General features: G+C 44.8%; 2 protein-coding genes across 2 annotated transcripts; both read left to right on the plus strand.

Annotated features, from left to right (window-relative positions):
• The first annotated feature begins 602 nt into the window (after window positions 1-602).
• LOC136452121 (disease resistance protein RGA5-like) lies at window positions 603-6,429 on the plus strand. Its single transcript, XM_066452765.1, has 5 exons — window positions 603-1,381; window positions 2,053-2,218; window positions 3,258-3,884; window positions 4,045-5,064; window positions 6,325-6,429. The coding sequence occupies exons 1-5, from the start codon at window positions 603-605 to the stop codon at window positions 6,427-6,429; spliced, it is 2,697 nt and encodes an 898-aa protein (XP_066308862.1).
• Window positions 6,430-10,565: 4,136 nt separating this feature from the next.
• Window positions 10,566-13,461, plus strand: LOC136473160 (uncharacterized). The gene is made up of 3 exons (XM_066470846.1): window positions 10,566-10,797; window positions 10,925-13,152; window positions 13,253-13,461. Exons 1-3 carry the CDS (start codon window positions 10,686-10,688, stop codon window positions 13,328-13,330), a joined length of 2,418 nt encoding a protein of 805 aa, XP_066326943.1. The 5' UTR covers window positions 10,566-10,685; the 3' UTR covers window positions 13,331-13,461.
• The last annotated feature ends 8,005 nt before the right edge of the window (window positions 13,462-21,466 follow it).

The raw sequence follows: 21,466 nt of genomic DNA on the forward strand, positions 1-21,466 counted from the left end.
CAAAAGAAAAGTGGTAGGAGCTCTGCCTTGCATGTTGCATTAAAGTAAGGAAAGAAAGAACACCAAGTTTTGCCTCAACGGCAGAAACACCTCAGCAGGCTAAAAAAAATCCACAGCCCCTCAAAAGGACAAGCGTGATCAGCGTTGATGGGTATGGGAGGCTGGTAGCACCTTCCAGGCAAATATCATTAGAAGCCAACTCTATGAATCATTACAGTTCACCAGTTGTAGTGTTAGTTTCACTAAGGGCAAGTTGCCATATACTACTAGTAAATCTTGCCTTGTCATGCGACATGGCTACAATTGTTTGCGACTGCAAATAAGCTACATTATATTGCAACTTGGTGCTACGATTATTGACTATAGCAAAGTATCATAACTATTAAGTCATCAAAACCTGTTACCCTGACTGGTTCATACTGTCCGGCAACGCTAATATACATTGCAAACGCACGCTTATTGCTTACAAGAAAATGCAGGGAACCACCAACAGCTATGCTAAGCCCAGCTCACCGCATCCACCATCTTCTTGTTGCTTGGCAAGCGCCATCCGACACAGAGGATCATCGTTGGAGCTAGCGATGGTGTTCTCCATCGTGGGGATGAACTCCCTCCTCGCCAAGCTCACCGCCCTGCTCGGGGAGGAGTACATGAAGCACAAGAGCGTCCGCCGCAAGATCGCCTCCGCCAGAGACGAGCTGAGCAGCATGAACGCGCTGCTGCTCAAGCTGGCCGATGTGCAGGGGCTCCATCAGCAGCTCAAGGACTGGAGGAACAACGTGCGCGAGCTTGCCTACGACATGGAGGACTGCATCGACGCCTTCATGCACAAGCTCGCCCACGGCCACGGGGTTGCCAAACCCGGGGTCATCAAGAAGATGGCGCGCAAGATGAAGAGAATCTGGGTGCGGCACCGGGTGGCGGACCAGATCGAGGAGCTCACCGCCCGCGTCAAGGAAGTCAGTGAACGCCGGTCTAGGTATAAGCTCGACGAGAGTATCGTCAGGAGTGGAACCCATGTGGCTATCGACCCCCGGTTGCCTGTACTCCTAGCCGAATCCAAGGGCCTTGTAGGCGTTGATGGTCCACGAGACGTGATAACTGGGTGGTTGATGGATGGAGAGCCACAACTGAAGGTCGTCTCGATCGTAGGATTTGGAGGACTGGGCAAGACCACGATTGCCATGGAGGTTTATCGCTCCATTGGGGGACAAATCCACTACAAGGCCTCCACATCGGTGCCTCGGATCCTCGATCTCAAAAGGCTTACTAAGGATATACTTTCTCAGCTTCTACGCAAAGAGTATGAGAGTGGACAATTTGACAGACTGGAGGTTGAGCAATTGATACGCACTCTTAGGGATTATTTGCAAGATAAGAGGTACTTATAGTTACTTCCCTTTGTTAGTGCATACTCCATCTATATACAACTGTATACAACAAAACTGGTTTGATATTGCTTATGTATAACTCTCGGTTCCTCATACATTTCATTAAATGTCAAACAGGGTATTAGATGATACACTTAAGATAGCTTTACAATTGACTATATTTTTTTTGGAAGCCTTTTTATGGTCCACCTCAATTGCTACCACCTCCAATATATTATCAGTTTCACTAAGTTAATACAAAAAATACCGATATTTATGATGCCCAATAAATATCATTAGATTCATCATGTATGTTTTCATAATAAATATATTTGGTATCATAAATATTAATGTATTATGTCTTCTATGATATTAGCCCATGCAGTAGCACGGGTCGATGGACTAGTGTGTATATTATTATTATTATTATTATTATTATTATTATTATTATTATTATTATTATTATTATTATTATTATTATTATTATTATTATTATTATTATTATTATTATTATTATTATTATTTAGTGCACATGTCACACCTAAAAAATATGAGGTCAGATATAAGCCTTGGTTGAGAAAATCCACACTTTAATAGTTCAATTGTAGTCCTACATGCCATAAATTATTTTTAGATATTATGGAAGTTCACTCAAAGCAATTCTTTTAAATCACATACACAGGTACCTAATTGTCATTGATGATGTCTGGAGTACATCAGATTGGGAGCTCGTGAAGTCAATTCTACCTCATAATAGACATTATAGTAGAGTAATTACGACCACACACATCAGCAGCGTTGCTCAATCTTGCAGCAGTGATTCTCAAGATCTAATCTATGAAATTAGGGTAAAGTACACTTTACAACCCTCAACTTGCGTCAAAGTTCGATTTTCAACCTTCAACTATGAAACCGGTCAAGAAACACCCTCCAACTATCAAAACCGGACGAATTTGGTCCTCGGCCGGTTTCAAAAGCGGTTTTCTATTTTTGGGAGGCGCCAAAATTTTAAATTATTTTTTTGAGCATCTTAACGTCCTCAAATGAAAAAACTCAAAACTACAAAGTTGTAGATCTCATTGAGGTCTACAATTTACATATAAAAATTATCTTCATCCGACATCGTATCGAAGTGTTTTCTATTTTTTGAAATTTGAGTCTCATCACGCGACAAAATATGGTGCTGAAATTTTATATTATTTTTTCGAGCATCTTACTGTCCTCAAATGAAAAAAATTAAAACTACAAAGTTGTAGATCTCATCGAGGTCTACAATTTACATATAAAAATTATCTTCATCCGACATCGTATTGAAGAGTTTTCTATTTTTTGAAATTTGAGTCTCATCACGCGACAAAACAGTTTTGTCGCGTGATGAGACTCAAAATTTCAAAAAATAGAAAACCCTTCAATACGATGTCGGATGAAGATAATTTTTATATATAAATTGTAGACCTCGATGAGATCTACAACTTTATAGTTTTAATTTTTTTCATTTGAGGACAGTAAGATGCTCGAAAAAATAATATAAAATTTCAGCACCATATTTTGTCGCGTGATGAGACTCAAATTTCAAAAAATAGAAAACCCTTCGATACGATGTCGGATGAAGATAATTTTTATATGTAAATGGTAGACCTCAATGATATCTACAACTTTGTAGTTTTGAGTTTTTTCATTTGAGGACGTTAAGATGCTCAAAAAAATAATTTAAAATTTCGGCGCCTCCCAAAAATAGAAAATCGCTTTTGAAACCGGCCGAGGACCAAATTCGTCCGGTTTTGATAGTTGGAGGGTGTTTCTTGACCGGTTTCATAGTTGAAGGTTGAAAATCGAACTTTGGTGTAAGTTGAGGGTTGTAAAGTGTACTTTACCCATGAAATTAAGCCTCTAAACAGTGTCGATTCAAGAAGGCTATTCATGAGAAGGATTTTTCAACCAGAGCATGACTGTCCATCACAGCTAGAAGATGTTTCGAATGCAATCTTAAAAAAATGTGGTGGTTTGCCATTAGCTATAATAACTATATCAAGTTTGTTGTCTACCAAACCGAAAATAAGGGAACAGTGGGAGTTGGTGAAAAATGGTATTGGTTCTGCCAGAGAAGAAGCTTCAGCTCAAATGAAGAATATATTACTCTTCAGCTATTACGATCTTCCATATTATTTGAAGACATGCTTACTATATATAAGTGTGTTTCCAGAGGACTATTTGATTCGAAGGAAACAATTGATATGGAAGTGGATAGCAGAAGGTCTCGTTGACGGAGAAAGGGGTCAGAATCCGGAGGAAACAGGGGAGGCTTACTTTAATGAGCTAATCAACAGAAGCATGATCCAACCAGTTGGTATTCAGTATGATGGGAAGGCAAGGGCATGTCAACTCCATGATGTATTGCTCGACATTCTAATAGCACTGTCGGCTGAAGAAAATTTTGTTACGACATTTAATGGATATGGGGCTAAAGATCATCTGGGCAAGATACGCCGTTTGTGTTTGCATCACAGTTCACAGGTACACAGAAAATGAAGTTGAACAACTGAAGACGACAGACTTGGTTCATGTGCGTTCTTTCCATGCGTTTGGGTCTTGCAAGTATACTTTTGTTAGATTGGATTGCCCTGCGATGCGTGTGTTGGATTTAGAACGCTGTTCTTTACGTGTGCAAATTAAGAGCATACACAAGTGTCCGCAGTTGAGATATCTGAATCTAATTGGGGCAGATATTACAGAGGTCCCGGAGGAAATTGGGAATCTTCAATACTTGGAGACAATGGATTTGAGAGGGAGGTCACTGAATGGGAAACTGCCGCCTGCGATAGGTCAACTGAGAAGATTGAAGCACCTATTTCTTTCTGATGATTCAGTGTTGCCTGATGAGGTCACAAATCTGCGAGCTTTGCAGGTGTTGTGGATGCTCACTATAAACTCCATGAAGCTGGTAGAATGGCTTGGGGAAGTGAAAGAGCTAAGAGAGCTTTACATGGGGAGCATCAAGCCAAACGGGTCAGATGATCTTAGGAGCTACAACGAAAGCTTCGCGACAAGTCTACGTGAGCTGCGAAGGCACAACCTCCACCATCTATGCATCTTTCGGTACCCTGATGTCAGTGGAGTCACGAATCCGTTTGATGATGGATGCTTCGGCGCAATTTCCAGTCCTATGACGCCGATGACCCCGCTTCTTCATCTCTCTCACTTGGATACGTGGGTTCGCACCATGCGAGCGAGATATCTCCGTTGCCTTAGAGAGCTTCCCTGCCTTCTCTTCCTTCGCATGGGCGTACACGATTTTGCTCCCGCAGAAAGGTACCTCGTTTGCGGTAACGGATTTCGGTGCCTAAAGGAGTTCGTCTTCGACATGTTTGCTCCTGGGGGAAGAATTGGGCTGGTGTTTGCGCCAGGAGCTATGCCGGACCTCCAGACGCTCCGTCTTTTTCTCAGAGCAGAAGGGACCAAGGGCGACCATAGCGTTGGTGCCGGCTTCGACACTATCGGTGATGGTGCCACTACCACGGAGGTGGAGTCTTTTGAGGCGGCTATAAGCAGTGCAGTCTCCAGCCATCCCAACCACCCCATGATCGAGCTGGTACAGTCCAGAATCAAGGAACGTGAGATGCTCAAGTATGGCCAAGAGGAGGACCAGCAACAGCAAAGCGACAACAGTTCTGGTGCTCCCATGTTCCAGACCGATGTCGGTCGTCGGATTTATCATGGACGGACAGAACATAATATAGGCCAGAAAGGTACTCCTTCGATTCTATGGATCACCCCCTAAAGCTTTCTACATGTAATGCTAGTTATGCAATTCGATCATTCAGTCCTTGGCCGACCACCCTAGGCTTCCTCGGGATCCCTAGCTCGGACCAGGGACAGATCAGTGTAACTCGAGGTCACCTCCGAGTCTAGAAATTTTGCTTTTGTTTTTTTTTTTGTTTTGTCTTGTTGATTACATATGTTGTCTTGGCAACCGAGCCTAATAGATCAATGTAAAGCATGCAAACCTGCAATCTGTAGTGTCTATCCTGCCGTTCTTTTCTTTGCAACGAACTCTTGATAATTGATCATCCATGAGCAACTTCATTTAATTTGTACCATCTCTGCTTCGGTCGCAAGCCACGCCAAAATTCTAAGCGGTATTTCCTCGCTGGACTAGCAAAACTACTAATCAGAGGGGTAGAAAGAGCAAGACACTACATTACGTATTTCTCTGAGAACTGAGAACTGATTAGAGGAAGTACAAACTATATCCCTCACCCAAGAAAGCAAGAATACTAAAGTAAAATCTAGAATTGCGTTGGTGTATGTGCAGAAGGCTCTTTCTCAAGTGTAAAGAGGTCAAAGGTATATAGAGGGAGCTGAACCTGGAAGAGGCGCGACGGGACTTAGCTGAAGCTAGTTCAGCGAGAAACATGATGGATTCTGAATCTTGATAAGAGATCGCAGCTAACGATTGTGATGCTATTGTGGCTGTGATGGGGTGAGTGGAACAAAGAGGGCGACGGAGAACTGCACGGGAAATTGACCATCTCCAACGACTAACCTAGACATCTAGACCCAAAACGGTTAACAAGAGACATAAAATCGGCCTTCAACAAACTACACAGGAGACTCATTTTGGGTTGACCGAGACACAACCCAAATATGAGCATTCTCTCTCCTAAAAACTCATTTGCAGAAAGGATTTTTTTTAGGTCCTGTTGTTGGAGAAGATACCGAATGAGCATTGAACCCTTTGTCTGAAGCGCTACCAAAGATCAAATTTGTCTTGTATTTTGGGTGGTATTGTTGGAGATGACGGACAGGTTTCAGAAGAAAACAGAACCGAGTCTGCTACATGATAAATTTACGAGAGACAGAAATGGAGGAAACCTCATAGTGGCTTTTTTTTTTTAAAGTGAACACAGATGGAGATGGAGCTTTTGATAGCGATGCTGGTTCGGGTTCTCTGCAGGACGTGTTTCATGCTGAACTGCTGGGATGCTTAGCAGGCATGAAGGAAGCGGCAAGGATGGGTTTGCCTGGAGATTGGCGCAACCATGTCGAAGGCAGCGATTAAAGGTGATGAGTATCGGCCATCTGCTCTGGGAGGAATCATCACTGATCTTAGGCTCATTCTGTGTTTAGAGTTCAGCTCCTGGAATGTGTGTGTCTGTCCTCGAGTTTGTAATAAAACTGCTAGTGCTAATGCTTTAGCAGCTTTTGGGTCATTGGGTGCAGAAGGTCTAGTGGTTCCCAGGTCGTGGGACGCTGTGCCTCAATTCAGGCCTGGTTTAGATTGTAAGTTTTTTTACTCTCTCTTTATTACATTAAATTTTTGGACATATGCATAGAGTATTAAATGTAGATAAAAAAATAACTAATTACACAGTTTGATTGTAAATTACGAGACGAATCTTTTAAGCCTAGTTAGACCATGATTGGACAATAATTGTCAAATACAAACGAAAGTGCTACAATGCCAAATACTGATTCCTAACCTCAATCTAAACAAGGCCTCGTAGAGGCTCTGTCGATCAGCGATTCAAGCTGAGGCCCCGTTTAGATGCGAAAATTTTTGGCTTTTGGCTACTGTAGCACTTTCGTTTGTATTTGGCAAAAATTGTCCAATTATGGACTATTTAGGCTTAAAAGATTCGTCTCGCCAATTACAGACAAACTGTACAATTAGTTATTCTTTTTACCTACATTTAATACTCTATGCATATGCCGCAAGATTTGATGTGACGAGGAATCTTAAAAAATTTTGGATTTTGGGTGGAATCTAAACAGGGCCTGAATCAGGTGAGTAATAAATTTGCATTGCTTGCGTTGGTGTCTGTCGTTGAGGGCGCTATGCTAGTGGACGAGGTCACATTGAAAGCCTGTCAGACATTATTATAACAAAAATATTGTAAATGAAAATTACTTTTTATAATGTCAAATTATTTCCATTAAAAATAGCATATTTTTATCAATGCTTTTGTAAAAAAAAGCTAAAATTAGTTTAACTTCTGAGAAATTTTGATGGACTAATTTTATTTTTTTATTAGGGAAAAAAAGGAAGCAACGTTTTTTTTTTTGGCCGAGCCCTGCGTTTGTTGGAGTTTTCTGGAACAAGCCTCCGCAGACCGCAGGTCTTGTAGCCTAAAATTCGTGGACGCCATGTACGGCCCAATAGGAATAGTAGCATCTTTCTTTCCTTTCCTATCCTACTCCGGCCTCTCTGCTGCGGTGCTGCCCCACGAGTCACTACGGTGTTTCTTTCTTTGTAAACGCAAATTATCAACCGCGAGACTACATGATAAACAGCACGATCGTTTCGTCATGATCGTGGATTATTTACTGCTGACTGGTTTGGCTGATTTGGTGTGAGAGAAAAATACTGTTCTAGCTTATAATCCACAATCGTATATGATCGTATAAGCCCAGCCGAATAGCCTGAAAGTTGTTGGTCAATGGTCATGCTCCTTTAATAAAATGAAAGGTGAAAGGGTACTCTCTCCGTCCCTTAAAAAAAAGTCGTTATGAGAATCGTGCTGATTAAACCTTCTCAACTTGAATCAGATTTATAGAAAATGCGTAGTATCTCCAAATAAGTTTATTATGAAAGTATATTCAACGATCTATCTAATAATACTAATTATATCACATAAATATTAATATTTTATTAAATATATTTGATCAAAGGGTTAAACGTTGTTGATTTTTTGGGAAACGAGAATTGCTCTTTTTGAGGAACAAAGCCCTATTCGCTGGGAGAAATTTAGAGAAATCTAGATGAATCTGAAGGAATTTGTGAGAATGTGAACAATATTTTAAACCAGAAACAGTGAAATCCGGCTGAAAAACTCACTCTGGGCGTTCGGTACTACCGAACCGATCGGTTCGGTTCCTCGGTACCTCGGTAAATTCGGTTCCAGAGAACATCGGTACCGATCGGTTCCACAAAAAATTCGGTACCGACGTAATTCGGTATCGGTTCTTTCGGTTCGGTTCCGGTATTTACCGAAAGAACCGAACCAGCATGTAAAATCAGGTTCAGTAGCAAATTGTCAGAAATTTAATATGGTTTCATATAAAAATAATAGTGCTAAAATCACACATATAAAATGCCACAACACAACAGGCTGTCCACGATAGATTAACACAAATACTCATAGTTGTCCACGATGGATTAACACAAATACTCATAGCAATACTCATAGTCATCTCCTTTTTCTTCGTCCCATCCTCAGCATCAGCATCTACATCGATGACCTCCTTCTGTTTCTCTCCATCAGCAGCAGCATTCTTCTCATCAGCACCAGCTTCCTTCCCATCAGCACCAGTAGCCCTGCCATGACTCAAGGCCTCTCCCTCTTCATTCCTTAGCCGCTCGTCCTCCTGGAGCCCCCAATCACTGATTTCTTTGCCAATGTCTTCATCAGACTGAGACATCTGTTATATATCATCATTCAAGCGAAGTCAAAATAAACATCTAGATTCTAGAGAACCAAATTGCTCCATTAAGTCAAACATAGACTCAGATCAGACTTACCTTGGATTGGAGTCGTAGGAAGCAATGGAAGTAGCCGTCTTCGATGCCTCGCTGTCGCTGCCTCTCCTTGCTCTTGCTCAGTTGGACGACCGGGTGACGACGTGGGGGGTCTCAGGTCTGGGCCTCTGGGGGCGCCGGGACGGCGCCGGCGCGGCCGCGTGGCCGTGGAGCCGGGCGAGCGAGCGGCAGGCGGACCAGCGGCGCCGCGGAGGCGGGCGAGCGGCTGCGCGGTGCGCGCAGCGCGCCTGCGGGGCGCGGCGGCGGGAGGAAGGCGGCGCTGTGCGGCGCAGCGCAGGGTTGGGCGGGCGCCGGGCGGCTGCGTGGCGCGGGGGTGGGAGTGTGGGACGAGCGGGCAACTGGCCGACTGCGCTGCGAGTGCCAAGTAGTGACTAGGGTTTACTGCCTTGGTGGGCTGCAGAACATGGGCCTTAGTGCTTTACTATGTAAATTCGGTATTGTTCGGTACTTTCGGTTTACCGAGGTACGGAACCGAAAATACCTCGGTAAATTCGGTACCTGAGATCTCGGAACCGAACCTGGAACCGAATTTTTCGGTTTCGATAAATTCGGTTTGGTTCTCGGTTTTCGGTAAATCGTGCCCAGAGTGATGAAAAACGGCTGAAAAACCAACCAGCCGAACGCAGCCAGAGGGAAGTACGCCCTACTAATGTCACCATAGGCCTCGTAGAATTATTTCTTTCCGTTGTTCCATTACATGTTCTTTTTGTAAGGCATCTAAAGCAATAAAGGTTCCTTGTTTTCTTTGGTTTCCTAGTTGACTGCTGCAAACCGATCCAGTCCATTAGTAGTATTTTCTAACTTATTTCTAACCAAACATACAAATTCGAATAGAAAATCAAACCAGTAAATTCGGATTGTCTCCCCGTGATCTCGACTCTTGACATGTTCGCTGTGAATCTTTTACAGCCACGACCGCTGTTCTGTTGACACCACAAGACACCAGGGTCTGTTTGGATTGTAGAAAAAATTTCTATTTCTATATTTTTTTTCTATAAAATTGAACTAATTCACATGAGATTCCTATGAAATTCAGGCCTGGTTTAGTTCCAAAAAATTTTCAACCCAAACTATCACATCGAATCTTGCGGCACATGCATGGAGTATTAAATATAGACGAAAAAAAACTAATTGCACAGTTTGGTTGGAAATCGCGAGACGAATATTTTAAGACTAATTAGTCCATGATTAGCCATAAGTGCTACAGTAAGTAGCATGTGCTAATGATGGATTAATTAGGCTTAATAAATTCGTCTCGCAGTTTCCAGGCGAGCTATGTAATTAGTTTTTTTATTAGTATCCGAAAACCCCTTCCGACATCCCCGAAACATCCAACGTGACATCTAAAAATTTTCATTTCGTGAACTAAACACGGCCTCAAGCAAACAGGAGACACAGCCCCTAGCCCCCTACCAGCGGTGTACGGAGTACCTGCTGCTGCGGGCAGTTGGCAACGCCGCAACGGTCGACTGCTTGAGCGTCTGAGCCTGGCAGCAGCCAGCAGGGCATCCAACGGGCAAGAGCACGAGCACGAGCACAGAGCAGAAGCGACGCGCGTCCATGGAACACAAATCCCCAACGGTCACAAGGACGGACGGATAGACAGGCACACAGTATAAGAGCCAGCTAGCCGTTACGCATCGGGAAACAGATCCCCCATCCCCTCCTCTCCTCACCTCTCCTCGCCCAAAATCTCCGCCGTCTCCCAGGCAACGTTCTCCCCCACCGCAGTCCACAACTCACGCTTCCTTCCCAATTCGAACGCAGCCGACAGCCGGATGTCGATTGCGGCGGCCAGATCCCCGTCCCCGGGCCCGCCGGCGAGGCCGTGCTGCGGCCTCAGGAGGAGCGCCGACTCCAGCCCCTTCAGGCCCGCCGCGTCCCCAACAGGTAAGCCGATTTCTCTTATCCCCTAAAGCTCCGTGCCTCGATCTCTTAATTTGCGGAACGTTGCTCTCTCTTTCCCTCGATCTGCCGCTGGTTTCTTACAGATTTTCTCGGGTGATTCACTTCGCAGATTCGCCGCAGAGGAGTTCCTCCGTTTGCAAGAACAGCGGCCGCTCATCGCCGCGGACCTGGGGCGCTGAGAAGGAGAACGACCCGCGGGAGCGGGACGCGACCGGGACCGGGGCCGCGAGCGCGAGGACGCACAAGGTCCGCTCCAGTGGTGGCGTTTGCGCCGGCGGCGGCGGTGTCGCCAAGAGCTTCATGGCGCCCACCATCTCCGCCGCCTCCAAGGCCGTCGCGCCGTCGGCCACGCCGAGGAAGAAGGTCCTCGGGGAGCGCAACAACGACCCCGTCCCCTCCTCGCCAGTCGACCTCACGCACAGCAGCAGCAAGCCCAGGGGGCCGCATCCGCCGCCGCCCGACGAGGCGCTGGGCGCGCCGAGGCGTCTGCGCCTCTCGCTCGACGGGGCGTCCGCCCCTCCTCCCGCGGCTGGGCCGATCGTCTCCTGCGGCGCCCGCCGGTCGTTCGGAGGCGACGAGGCCGCCGTGATGGTCGAGAATCCCGTTTCCCAGAACGACCACCACGCGGCGGCTTCGGCGGACGCGGAGGCCGTGGCAGCCCCGTACGACCCCAAGACGAATTACCTCTCCCCGAGGCCTCGCTACCTGCGCTACCAGCCCAACCGCCGCCTCGAAATTTACCGTCATGGCGGCGGCGCGGTGCGAGGGCTCGAGGACAGATTCGCCTCCGAGAGCAGCAGCGAGGAGGTCGACACTACAACCACCACGGAGGAGGAAGTATCTGGGGTAGAGCAGCCAGATGACTCCTCGGAGGAGGAAACCTCGGCTCTGGCCTCTCCATCGGAGGCCAGAGGTCAGTCTGCTGCTCCAGCCCTGGATGGCGTCCTGCTGCCGCAGCCCGCGCTGGATTCGCCACTAGCTCGGGTCCTGACACCGGAGGGGAAGGAGTCCCCGCGAGCTGGTGGCGTGCTGATACATGAGCAGGAACCTGCAGTGAGCCCCGCTCGAGCTCGTCCCAAGAAGAAGAGGTCATCGATGAGGTTCCTGCTTGCTCCTCTTGCTCTAGTTCTGTTGATGGCTGCAGCGTTTGTCTGTGTGCCACCGCCGCCGGGTCGTCCGGTCATGCTGAACACCTCCCTGTCAAAGGTGTCAGACTTTCTTTCAGTTCAAGAATTGCATCCTGTGGAGTTGGCTGCTAGGCTGAAGCAATGGTCTAGCAGTTCGTTGGACTTTGTCACGACCTACTGGGAGGCTATTGCATCTTACCAAGATCGAGACGTCTTTGGTCCGCACTTAGCTGCCAATTTGAGTGCTGCTGCTACCGATGTAGATGCAGATTATGCTGTTGGTTTCTACTTCAGTGCTGCTCAGACAAGCCCAATCAGTTTGGAGGAGTTGGGGATTCAGGAGGTTGTTTCAGAAAGTGATACTGAGATGATTGCAGGGCCTGATGTAGAGGAACTGGCAACATATGGTGACCCTGATGCAGAACCTTTTGATGATACTGAAATGGAACAGGAAGATGTATCTGGGGTACCAAGTGCCATGTATGAGGTAAATGTTGATGCAGCGGTAGAGGTAATCAATGCTGAGATGGCCGAAGAAGTGTCTGGCAGTAGTGGAGAAGAGACGGCAGCCTTCATTCAGAATTCAGATATTTCTTCTCAATCCACTCCCGAGCCTGAACAAGCAGTGGGCATTGACGAGGCTTCCTTGCAGCAAGATGAGACTGAGGACTCCGAGGGCGATCATGCTGATGGCAAGGAGGATCAGGAAGCTCACCATGGTAAGAAGTTGGGATCAGATATTTGGCCAAGTTACTTGGACAAAATATCAAATCCGGCTGCAATTGGTGCTGCTCTTGCTGCCATTATTGTTCCTGCTGCTCTGGCATACCTTTACATGAGGCAGAAGCAAGCTCGCGTTGCCTCCAATGAACCAGCTGAGCAAGTTGAGCAGGCTGAGCAAGTTGAGCAGATTGAACAAGTTGAGCAGGTTGAACAAGTTGAGCAGGCTGAAAGTCTTTCTGGTTCAGGAAGTAGCCAGGGGCATGTTGTTGCCAAGGGTTCACTGTTTGGCGTAGAAGAAACTGAGAGGCTTGGTGGCTCTGGCCCGTCACAGTATAGCAGCAGCTTGTCATCTGGGCTTGGCAGGAGGAGGAATACCAAGGGTGACGACCTTGAGCCAGTAGTGTCGAGGACGAGGAGGGATTCCACAGCTCAATCCACATCGTCTTATGGTAGTTTCACCACATTCCAGAAGATCCCTGCCAAGAAAGTAAGCTACAATTGATATTTATCATTTGGTTTTGTTCATTTTGCTTGTTTTATGTCTGGCCTTGTGTTTAACATGTACCGACCTTGTTCTCACTACACAGGGAAACAAGGAGGACGAGGCGATGACCCCAGTCCGGCGCTCCAGCAGGCTGAGGAATGTGAAAACTCCTGAAGCCTAGGATTGGGACAAGCGTGAACTGCTTTTTAGAGGATTTAACTTTTAGATTTAGATACTTGCTATTGCCACTTGGGTTGCTGCTCAGTGAAGTATCACGGACATGTCTAGGCATTCAACATATTTGTATGGTGCGATTAACAGCTTTCTGTTAGTGTTGATCTCTCTAGCTCGGCCCAACGGCCGAGATGGGCCTTGACCTCGTGCCCTGATCGGGCCGACCAACCCTACATGGTCCTCGTCGCACTGCGCTATAAAGAGAGGTGGGGGCCAGCGGCTCTGGGTATGAGGTTCACCGTGAGCCGCCATACCCACCAACAAACCCAATCCGATCTAGTGAGAGGCGTAGCCAGCGACGGGAAGCTCCACTGTCGTCTTCACCGTCGGCTCTGCACCACCACTGCACTGCCACTGACCTCAACACCCTCACCACGACATCGCCGACCCGGACCGCATTTCACCTTCGCCATGGCTACGTCGAGCTCTTCCTCCAAGCCCGCGGATGGTCGGTGACATCTCACCTCCCTTACTCTCTCTCTCTAGATCATGTTCTAGAAAGTTTTTATCCCGTATGTAAGGTTGTACCCGCTAAATCTATGTGTAGGTGATCCACTATGTCTATCATTGGTATCAAAGTCAGGTTTAGGCGTAGATCTAGGTTTAGGCGTAGATCTAGGATTCGGATTAAACCCGAAACCCTAACCGTAAAGAACTTGGACGGATCGGGAGAGGGACTCACCAAGGCTCCTCCACCATCGTCGCACTGTCGTCACGCGGGAGAACGAGCCGAGCCACGCGCCGTCGGGCAAAGAGTGCCACCGCAGTGGCTCGGGCTCAGGGCACCGGCGCGAGGCCGCTTGACGGCGGTGCGCTCACCCTCGGGCGAATGCGAACGCCGGCGAGGGGCCTGCGGCGGCGCCACTATCTCTCCTCCGGACGCCATGGACGACCGCCGCTGATGCTCTCCTCACTCGGTGCGACGCTGAGAAGGAAGCAAGGGGAGGGAGAAAAGCAAATGCTCTAGGGTTCGGGAGGAGTGACTGGGGAGGGGTTTTTGTTCCGTCGAAGCGCACTGAGAACCGTTGGATCGGATCCACTGGTTGATAGTGCTCGGGCCTGCTTTAGGCCCAGGCGGGCGAAGAGATTCCTGGCCCAGGCCTAGGTTGTGGCCTGGGCGCGGGGGAGCGGGCGTGCGCGTCGCGCGAAGCACGCCGCTGGGCTAAGTTTCACCGCTAGGCCACCATGTTTTCGCTGGGCCGCGTACTGCTATTACGGAATGGGCCGCAGGCCGCATAGCTCTGGCCGGCCCAAAATGAACAATAGCAGATGGGTTTAAGTTTTATAATTTTCAGAAACGATTTTGATGAATTTTATTAAGTTTAAATGTTTCAATCTTTGCTCAAATTTGAACCAACGGGAAAATTTGTTTAGAGAGTAGATAAGTACTAATGAAATGCTTTTGATAATACCATTTTAAGATTATTTTTTTATGTTTCCGTTGCAAAGTTGATCTTTATTATCTTCTAATTAAATTCGAACCAACGGGAGGATTTAATTTTGAAGAGTAGTTATAGTATTCAGTAAATTATGATATTATTATTTTTCTGACCAACTTTGATAATAACAATATTATATTTTTTTATTCATGGGTTTTTCTATGCATTAGTTCTATTTATGCCCAATGGTGAAGTAGATTTAATGTAGAAGCATATTGTATGTTTTAATTTTGACCAACGTTAAATTACGGCATGCAATTATTATGTCATGTTTTCTCACTTTCTCTGATGATGTTTTCAGGACTCAACCCTATAGCATTCATCTCGCACATTCCGCCTCTTGAAGGGGCAACTATCACGTATGGCGAGAGAAGTATGAGTTGGCACTTGCGCTGTCCGAGAATGACCTGACACTTACCTCTCCGTATACTACTGAGCCAGTGGACCCGGTGAGGGCAGAGAATGAAACTGATGCTGATTTCACTACTTGGCGACGAGATCATGCAGAAGTGAGAATGAAATACGATCTTGATCGTAAGAAGTGGGAGATTTTGAACCATAAGTGCTTGATGGTGGCTAAGTCTACTATTTCAGATGCAATAAGGGAATCAATCCCAAATTGTGACACCGCCACCGAGTATCTCAAGAAAGTAGAGAGTTAGTTTACTGGTTCTTCAAAGGCTTATGCAAGCACCCTAATCAAGAAGTTATTCAATGAGAAATACTCTAGTGGAGGGATAAGAGAGCACATATTGAAGATGAGCAATACGGCATCCAAGCTCAAGCCAATGAATTTGGGGCTCAAAAATGAGTTCCTAATTTATTTGGTTTTTGCTTCTTTGTCCAAAGAGTATGAAACTTTTATTGTTAATTACAACATGCAGCCCGATAAATAGGACATTGAGAAGCTCATTGCCATGTGTGTGCAAGAAGAGGAGAGGCTTAAAAGCTCATATGGTGACTCTGCTAACTATGTGAAGGACAATAAAAGAAAGAACTTTAACAAGAATGCCAAACCACAAGGAAAAGCCCCTCAGAATGATCACCATTAGAAGAACAACAATGTCCAAGTTGACAAGGATCAATATAAATGGTGCAAGAAGCATGGATATTACCAGAAGAACTGTCTAGATTTCCTAAAGAGCCTTTCAAAGAGAGGTGGGGACATTATTACATTCATAGATGAGTCCTTGTATTTAAGTTATGCAAAATCTACTTGGTGAATTGACTCAGGTGCAACTATTCATGTTGCAAATTCATTACAGGGATTCCATATGAGGACCCTGCAAAGAGGAGAAAGAAAAATTAAAGTAGCAAATGGAGTTGAAGCTGAAGTTGAAGCCATTGGAGATCTCTCTCTAGAACTAGATGATGGTTTTGTACTTCAGCTTTCAGATGTCTTTTATGTACTCTCTTTTTGTAGAAATTTGATAAGTGTTTCACGTCTAGACGATGATGGATATGATTGCTATTTTGGTAATAGCAAATGTCAAATTGTGTTTAATAATAAGTGTGTTGGTCTTGCCTTCCGACAAGACAAGCTTTATTTGTTATCACTTTCTAAGAACGTAAATGTTGTGAGAACTAAGAATGAGAATATCTCCTCATCTATGAATGCAAGAAATAAGCAGAAAAGAGTTCATGATATATCATTGAAATTATGGCACTGTCATTTAGGTCATATTTCGAGGGGGAGAATAGAGCAATTGGTTAAGAAATCAATTCTTCCATCATTAGATTTTTTAGATTTAGAACAATGCATTGATTGCAAAAGAGGAAAGTATGTTAAGAAAATAAAGAAAGATGCCAAATGAAGCGTAGGAATTTTAGAAATAATTCATACAGACATCTGTGGTCCTTTTTCTGTGAAGAGTGTGGATGGTTATGATTCATTTATAACATTCACATATGATTATTCTCGTTATGACTATATTTATCCAATTAAGGAAATATCAGAAGCATTGGATAAATTTAAGATATTTAAGACTGAAGTAGAAAATCAGCACAATTTAAAGATTAAGATAGTAAGATCTGGCCATGGGGGAGTACTACGGTTGACATACCCCATATGGCCAAGTTCCTGGACTTTTTGCGAGGTTCTTATAGGAAAATAGCATAGTTGCCCAGTACTCTACACCGAGCGAGCCTCAGCAGAATGGAGTAGCTAAAAGACACAATCGTGCCTTAATGGATATGGTGAGAAGTATGATAAGTTACTCTACTCTATCGATAAATTTATGGATGAAGGCGTTAAAAATCACCATTCATATTCTTAATCGAGTGACAAGCAAGCCGGTGCCCAAAACACCATATGAGTTGTGGACAGGAAAAGGAACCCTCACTTAACTATTTACATGTGTGGGGTTGTCCAGCTGAGGCTAAATTCTTTAACCTAAACATAGGGAAGCTAGACTCCAAGACAGTCAGTTGCCATTTCATTGGCTATCTAGAAAAGTGAAAAGGTTATCGCTTCTATTGTCCTGACAGACATACGAAGTTTGTAGAAACAAGACATGTTGTGTTCTTGGAGGAAGAGTTGATCAGGGGGAGCATGGTAGTGCAAAAATTAACGTAGAGGAGAAGTAGGTACACGTGCCTACTCTGATGGTTCAGGAGCTATTCTTCACGCTACCTGTTGTTGCTGCACCAACAGTGCAAGACACTGTAGTAACATCACTTGTTGTTAGTTCTCCCATGGCGACAATGAATGAACATGAGGAACCTGTCCTTCAGGATCCTGTAGAACCCATTGTCACACATGAGAAAGAGCAACAACAACCTCATATAGAACAAGCGTCAACTAACGAGGCATTCCTGATGACTACGAAGTCTATGAATGTGAAGAATTTCAAATGGAGGGTGATCCCACCTTATTTGAAGAAGCCATGAGAAGTGCTCACTCATCAAAGTGGCTTGAAGCCATGCAAGATGAAATAAGATCAATGAATACCAACGGTATTTGAGATTTATAAAACAATTCCTAAAGAAGCCAAGATAGTAGGCTATAAATGGGTCTTGTAGGATCTTCAGGAAGATAAAGAAGGACTAGAGGGGGTGAATAGGCCTGTAAAAATTCAACTCAAAATTCTATTAGAACAGAGGGCGGTACTGCCGCTCTATGAAAAATAATCTAACACAGTTGAGATTTAACATAGATGAACCTAGCTCCACTAGCTGCTTAATCCTACAATATAACTTCAAGATCCAGTTCGAAGACTGGATACCACAGAAACTTCACACAAATGTGAATCGAGCAACTAAACCCTGACAACAACTAGCAATAAGATAAACGGCAAGCATAGTAAAGATGAAGCACGCAAGACACAAGATTTATCCCGTGGTTCAGCTCACCACTAAGGTTTGCCTAAGTCCATGTTGTTGAGGAAGCCACAAAAGGCTTGAGCTTGCCACAAAGGCTTGCCTTACCCTCGTTCTCAAGTCAAGAGAGTGAACTCTTGAAGTGAGGGGTGATTTCTTAGCTTTCGAATGAGGTTACAAACCTCCTAAGACTGCCACACAAGTTGGCAAGCACAAGGGCAACGCCTAGCCGGCTAAGAGCAAGCTCCAAGAGTAACAAACCCTAGAACCGCCGGCCAAACATGAACCAAATGCTCTTAGACTTTGGGAATCAGTGGATCTTCTCTCCAATCGAGTTTTACTGCCTTTTCTCTCAAGTTTTGATGATTGGAATCAAGGATTAGCTTGAGGGATGGGTGCGAATTTAGAGGTTTTGGGTCTTTTGTTAAGTATAAAACACTTACACCCAAACACTCTAAAGTATGACACCTTTGGTTTGTTACCGGTTAAAAGCTCATATGAAGTCTTCTTGAGTTTCTTGTGTAAGTAGAGACGGTTGATGGCATGGCAAGCGGTGTTGACGGCATCACTCCAAAAGAGGTCCGACGTCTTGTACTCATCTAGCATTGTCCTTGCCATATCAAGAAGTGTACAGTTCTTCCTCTCTACTACACCATTTTGTTGAGGAGTGTAAGGAGTTGAAAACTCATGCTTGATGCCCTCATCATCAAGAAACTCTTCAACTAGAGTGTTCTTGAATTTGGTCCCATTGTCACTTCTTATCTTTTTGATAGAAAGACCGAACTCTCTTTGTATCCTTCTCACAAATATCTTGATTTTCTCTTATACCTTGGACTTATCATAAACAAAGAACACCCAAGTGAAACGGGAATAATCATCAACAATAACTAGACCATATTTATTACCCCCGATGCTTATGTAGGCGACCAGTCTAAAGAGATCCATGTGAATCAACTCCAATAGTTGTGTGGTGGTCATGATGCTCTTTGGTGGGTGAGGTACACCTACTTACTTTCCGGCTTGGCAAGCACTACAAATCCTGTCTTTCTCAAATTGAATATTGGTTAGTCCAAGGATCTGGTTGTCTTTTAGGAGTTTGGCCAAGTTCCTCATCCCAACATGAGCTAGTCGGCGATGCCATAGCCAACCCATGCTAGATTTTGCCACTAAACAGGTCTCAACCTTAGCTTTCCCTTTGCTGAAATCAACTAGATAAAGCTTGTTCTTGAGGTGACCCGTAAAGACAATAGAGGAATCCTCCCTCTTAGAGACTTCCACATCCTTATCCATGAAGAGACAATTGTAGCCCATCTCACATAATTAAGAAACAGACAACATATTGTACTTCAAGGAATCAACATGTAAGACATTTGTAATTGAATGATCAAGTGTAATAGCTACTTTACCAAGTCCAATCACACCCCATTTTGAATTGTCACCAAATATGATATTCTCATCTGAATTTGTAGTTGGAGAGTATGATGAGAACATACTCCTTTCTCTAGTCATATGATTTGTACAGCCACTGTCAAGCACCCAACTTGACCCACCGGAGGAGTATGCCTGCAACACATATTTAGTTCCTAGTTTTAGGTCCCCAAATATTCTTGGGGCCTTGCATGTTAGTCACAAGAACTTTAGGAACCCAAATGAAAGCATTATGATAAACATTTCAACCATTGCCAACAAACTTGGCGAACACCTCCCCCTTGCTGTTGTGCTGCAGAACAAAGTTAGAATCCAAACATTGTGGTGGTGTTTTTGCTTTTGGTTGGTAAGCATATCTATTTGGAGTGACCCAGACAGATTTCTTTGGTTTCTAGACAACCTACTCTGGATGAGACACCTTCTTCTTGGGCTTGACATGAGCAGATAAGTAGGAGGTGGTCTTCCCTTTTCTGTGGGGGGCGGCACTACCACCCTTCACAGCGGCACTGCCGCCCATAGGCCACGGTGCTGCTCTGGGCTGACCTTGTGCCACCATCTATGTAGACCTATCTGTACCTTCCTGCCCTTTGCTCACGAACTGAACACACTCATATCCATTGATTACCTTTCTCCCATTGGTTTTACCTCCATGAGTGTGCCCAAGCCCATCTTTGATGTATGGATTTCTTCCATCTTTGTATTGTGGCCTCTTTGGTTTTTCACCTTTGCCACCAGCAGGTTTCTTGCCTTCCATGCACCTTTTTTCTAACATAGCATTGAGCCTAGCAATCTCCTTTTTCATAACCTCCAAGTTTGCAAGGTTAGTGGAATGAACATTTAGTCAAGATTATGGCAATTTCCATATCCTTGGCTAGCGGAGGGAATAGAAGTGTCATTTGTGTTGGAGGGAAGTGGGGTGCTCTCACATAGAAGGTTATATTGCTTCTCAAGTTTGTTGTGCTTTTCAACTAAGACACAATACTTGTCATTGAGTGCAATATTTGCCTTCTTTGTGAGAGCATGTTCTCTTTGTTCTTCGGCCAAGGCCTTGTTCAAAGAGTCCACCTCACTTCTCTCTAACTCAAGAGCTTCCTTGTAGCCAATATACATCTTTTCAGTTTCCTCAAGATAATCATCTCTATCGGCTAGCTCGGCTTTGACACTTTCTAATTCCTCCATTAGATTCATGATAAAGAGCTTGGTCTTAGAATCTAACTTTTTAGTCAATTTAGCATATTTCTCAATATCACTAGTATCATCATCACTAGAATCACTAAGTTCACTACTAGAGATGTCACTAGGAGGTAGAGGAGATTTGGCTCTTCGTTTTACTTTCTCACCCTTTGCCATAAGACAAAAGTGAGTGGAGCGGTGGTCATCATCATCGGACATGTTGTTGAAGAGCCTTGATGTAGAGGATGGCTTTTGAATAGCCATGGTTGCAACTTTCACATCCTCTTTACTTGACTCCTTAGTTGAGTCCCACTCATGCCCAATGTGTGCCTCCTATTTGTTTGTATCTCTTTTTGTGTTCGTGCTTGCCTTCATTGTTGTCCCTCTTGTATTTGTTTTCTTTCTTGTCATAGGGACACTTAGCAATGAAGTGCTCTGTGCTGCCACAATTATAGCAAGTCCTCTTCTTCTTGTTGGGGAACCTTCTTTGCACTATTTTATACTCATTCTTTTTCAACCCCTTGTGATAGCTCTTCATGAACAAAGCCATGTCATCAATCTTCATATAATCAGCCCCATCATCTTCATCTTCACTTGAGGATGAACTTGGATCATCATTTTGTGGAGTTGACTTGATTTCCTTGGGTTGACTTGTTGATGCTTGCTTGCTGCCCTTTGCCTTGTTGGAGATGTGAAAGGTCCTTATTTGGTTTTGGTAATTGAGT

The sequence above is a fragment of the Miscanthus floridulus genome, chromosome 1 (genome assembly GCF_019320115.1).
Source record: "Miscanthus floridulus cultivar M001 chromosome 1, ASM1932011v1, whole genome shotgun sequence".
NCBI classification, from domain to species: Eukaryota; Viridiplantae; Streptophyta; class Magnoliopsida; order Poales; family Poaceae; genus Miscanthus; species Miscanthus floridulus.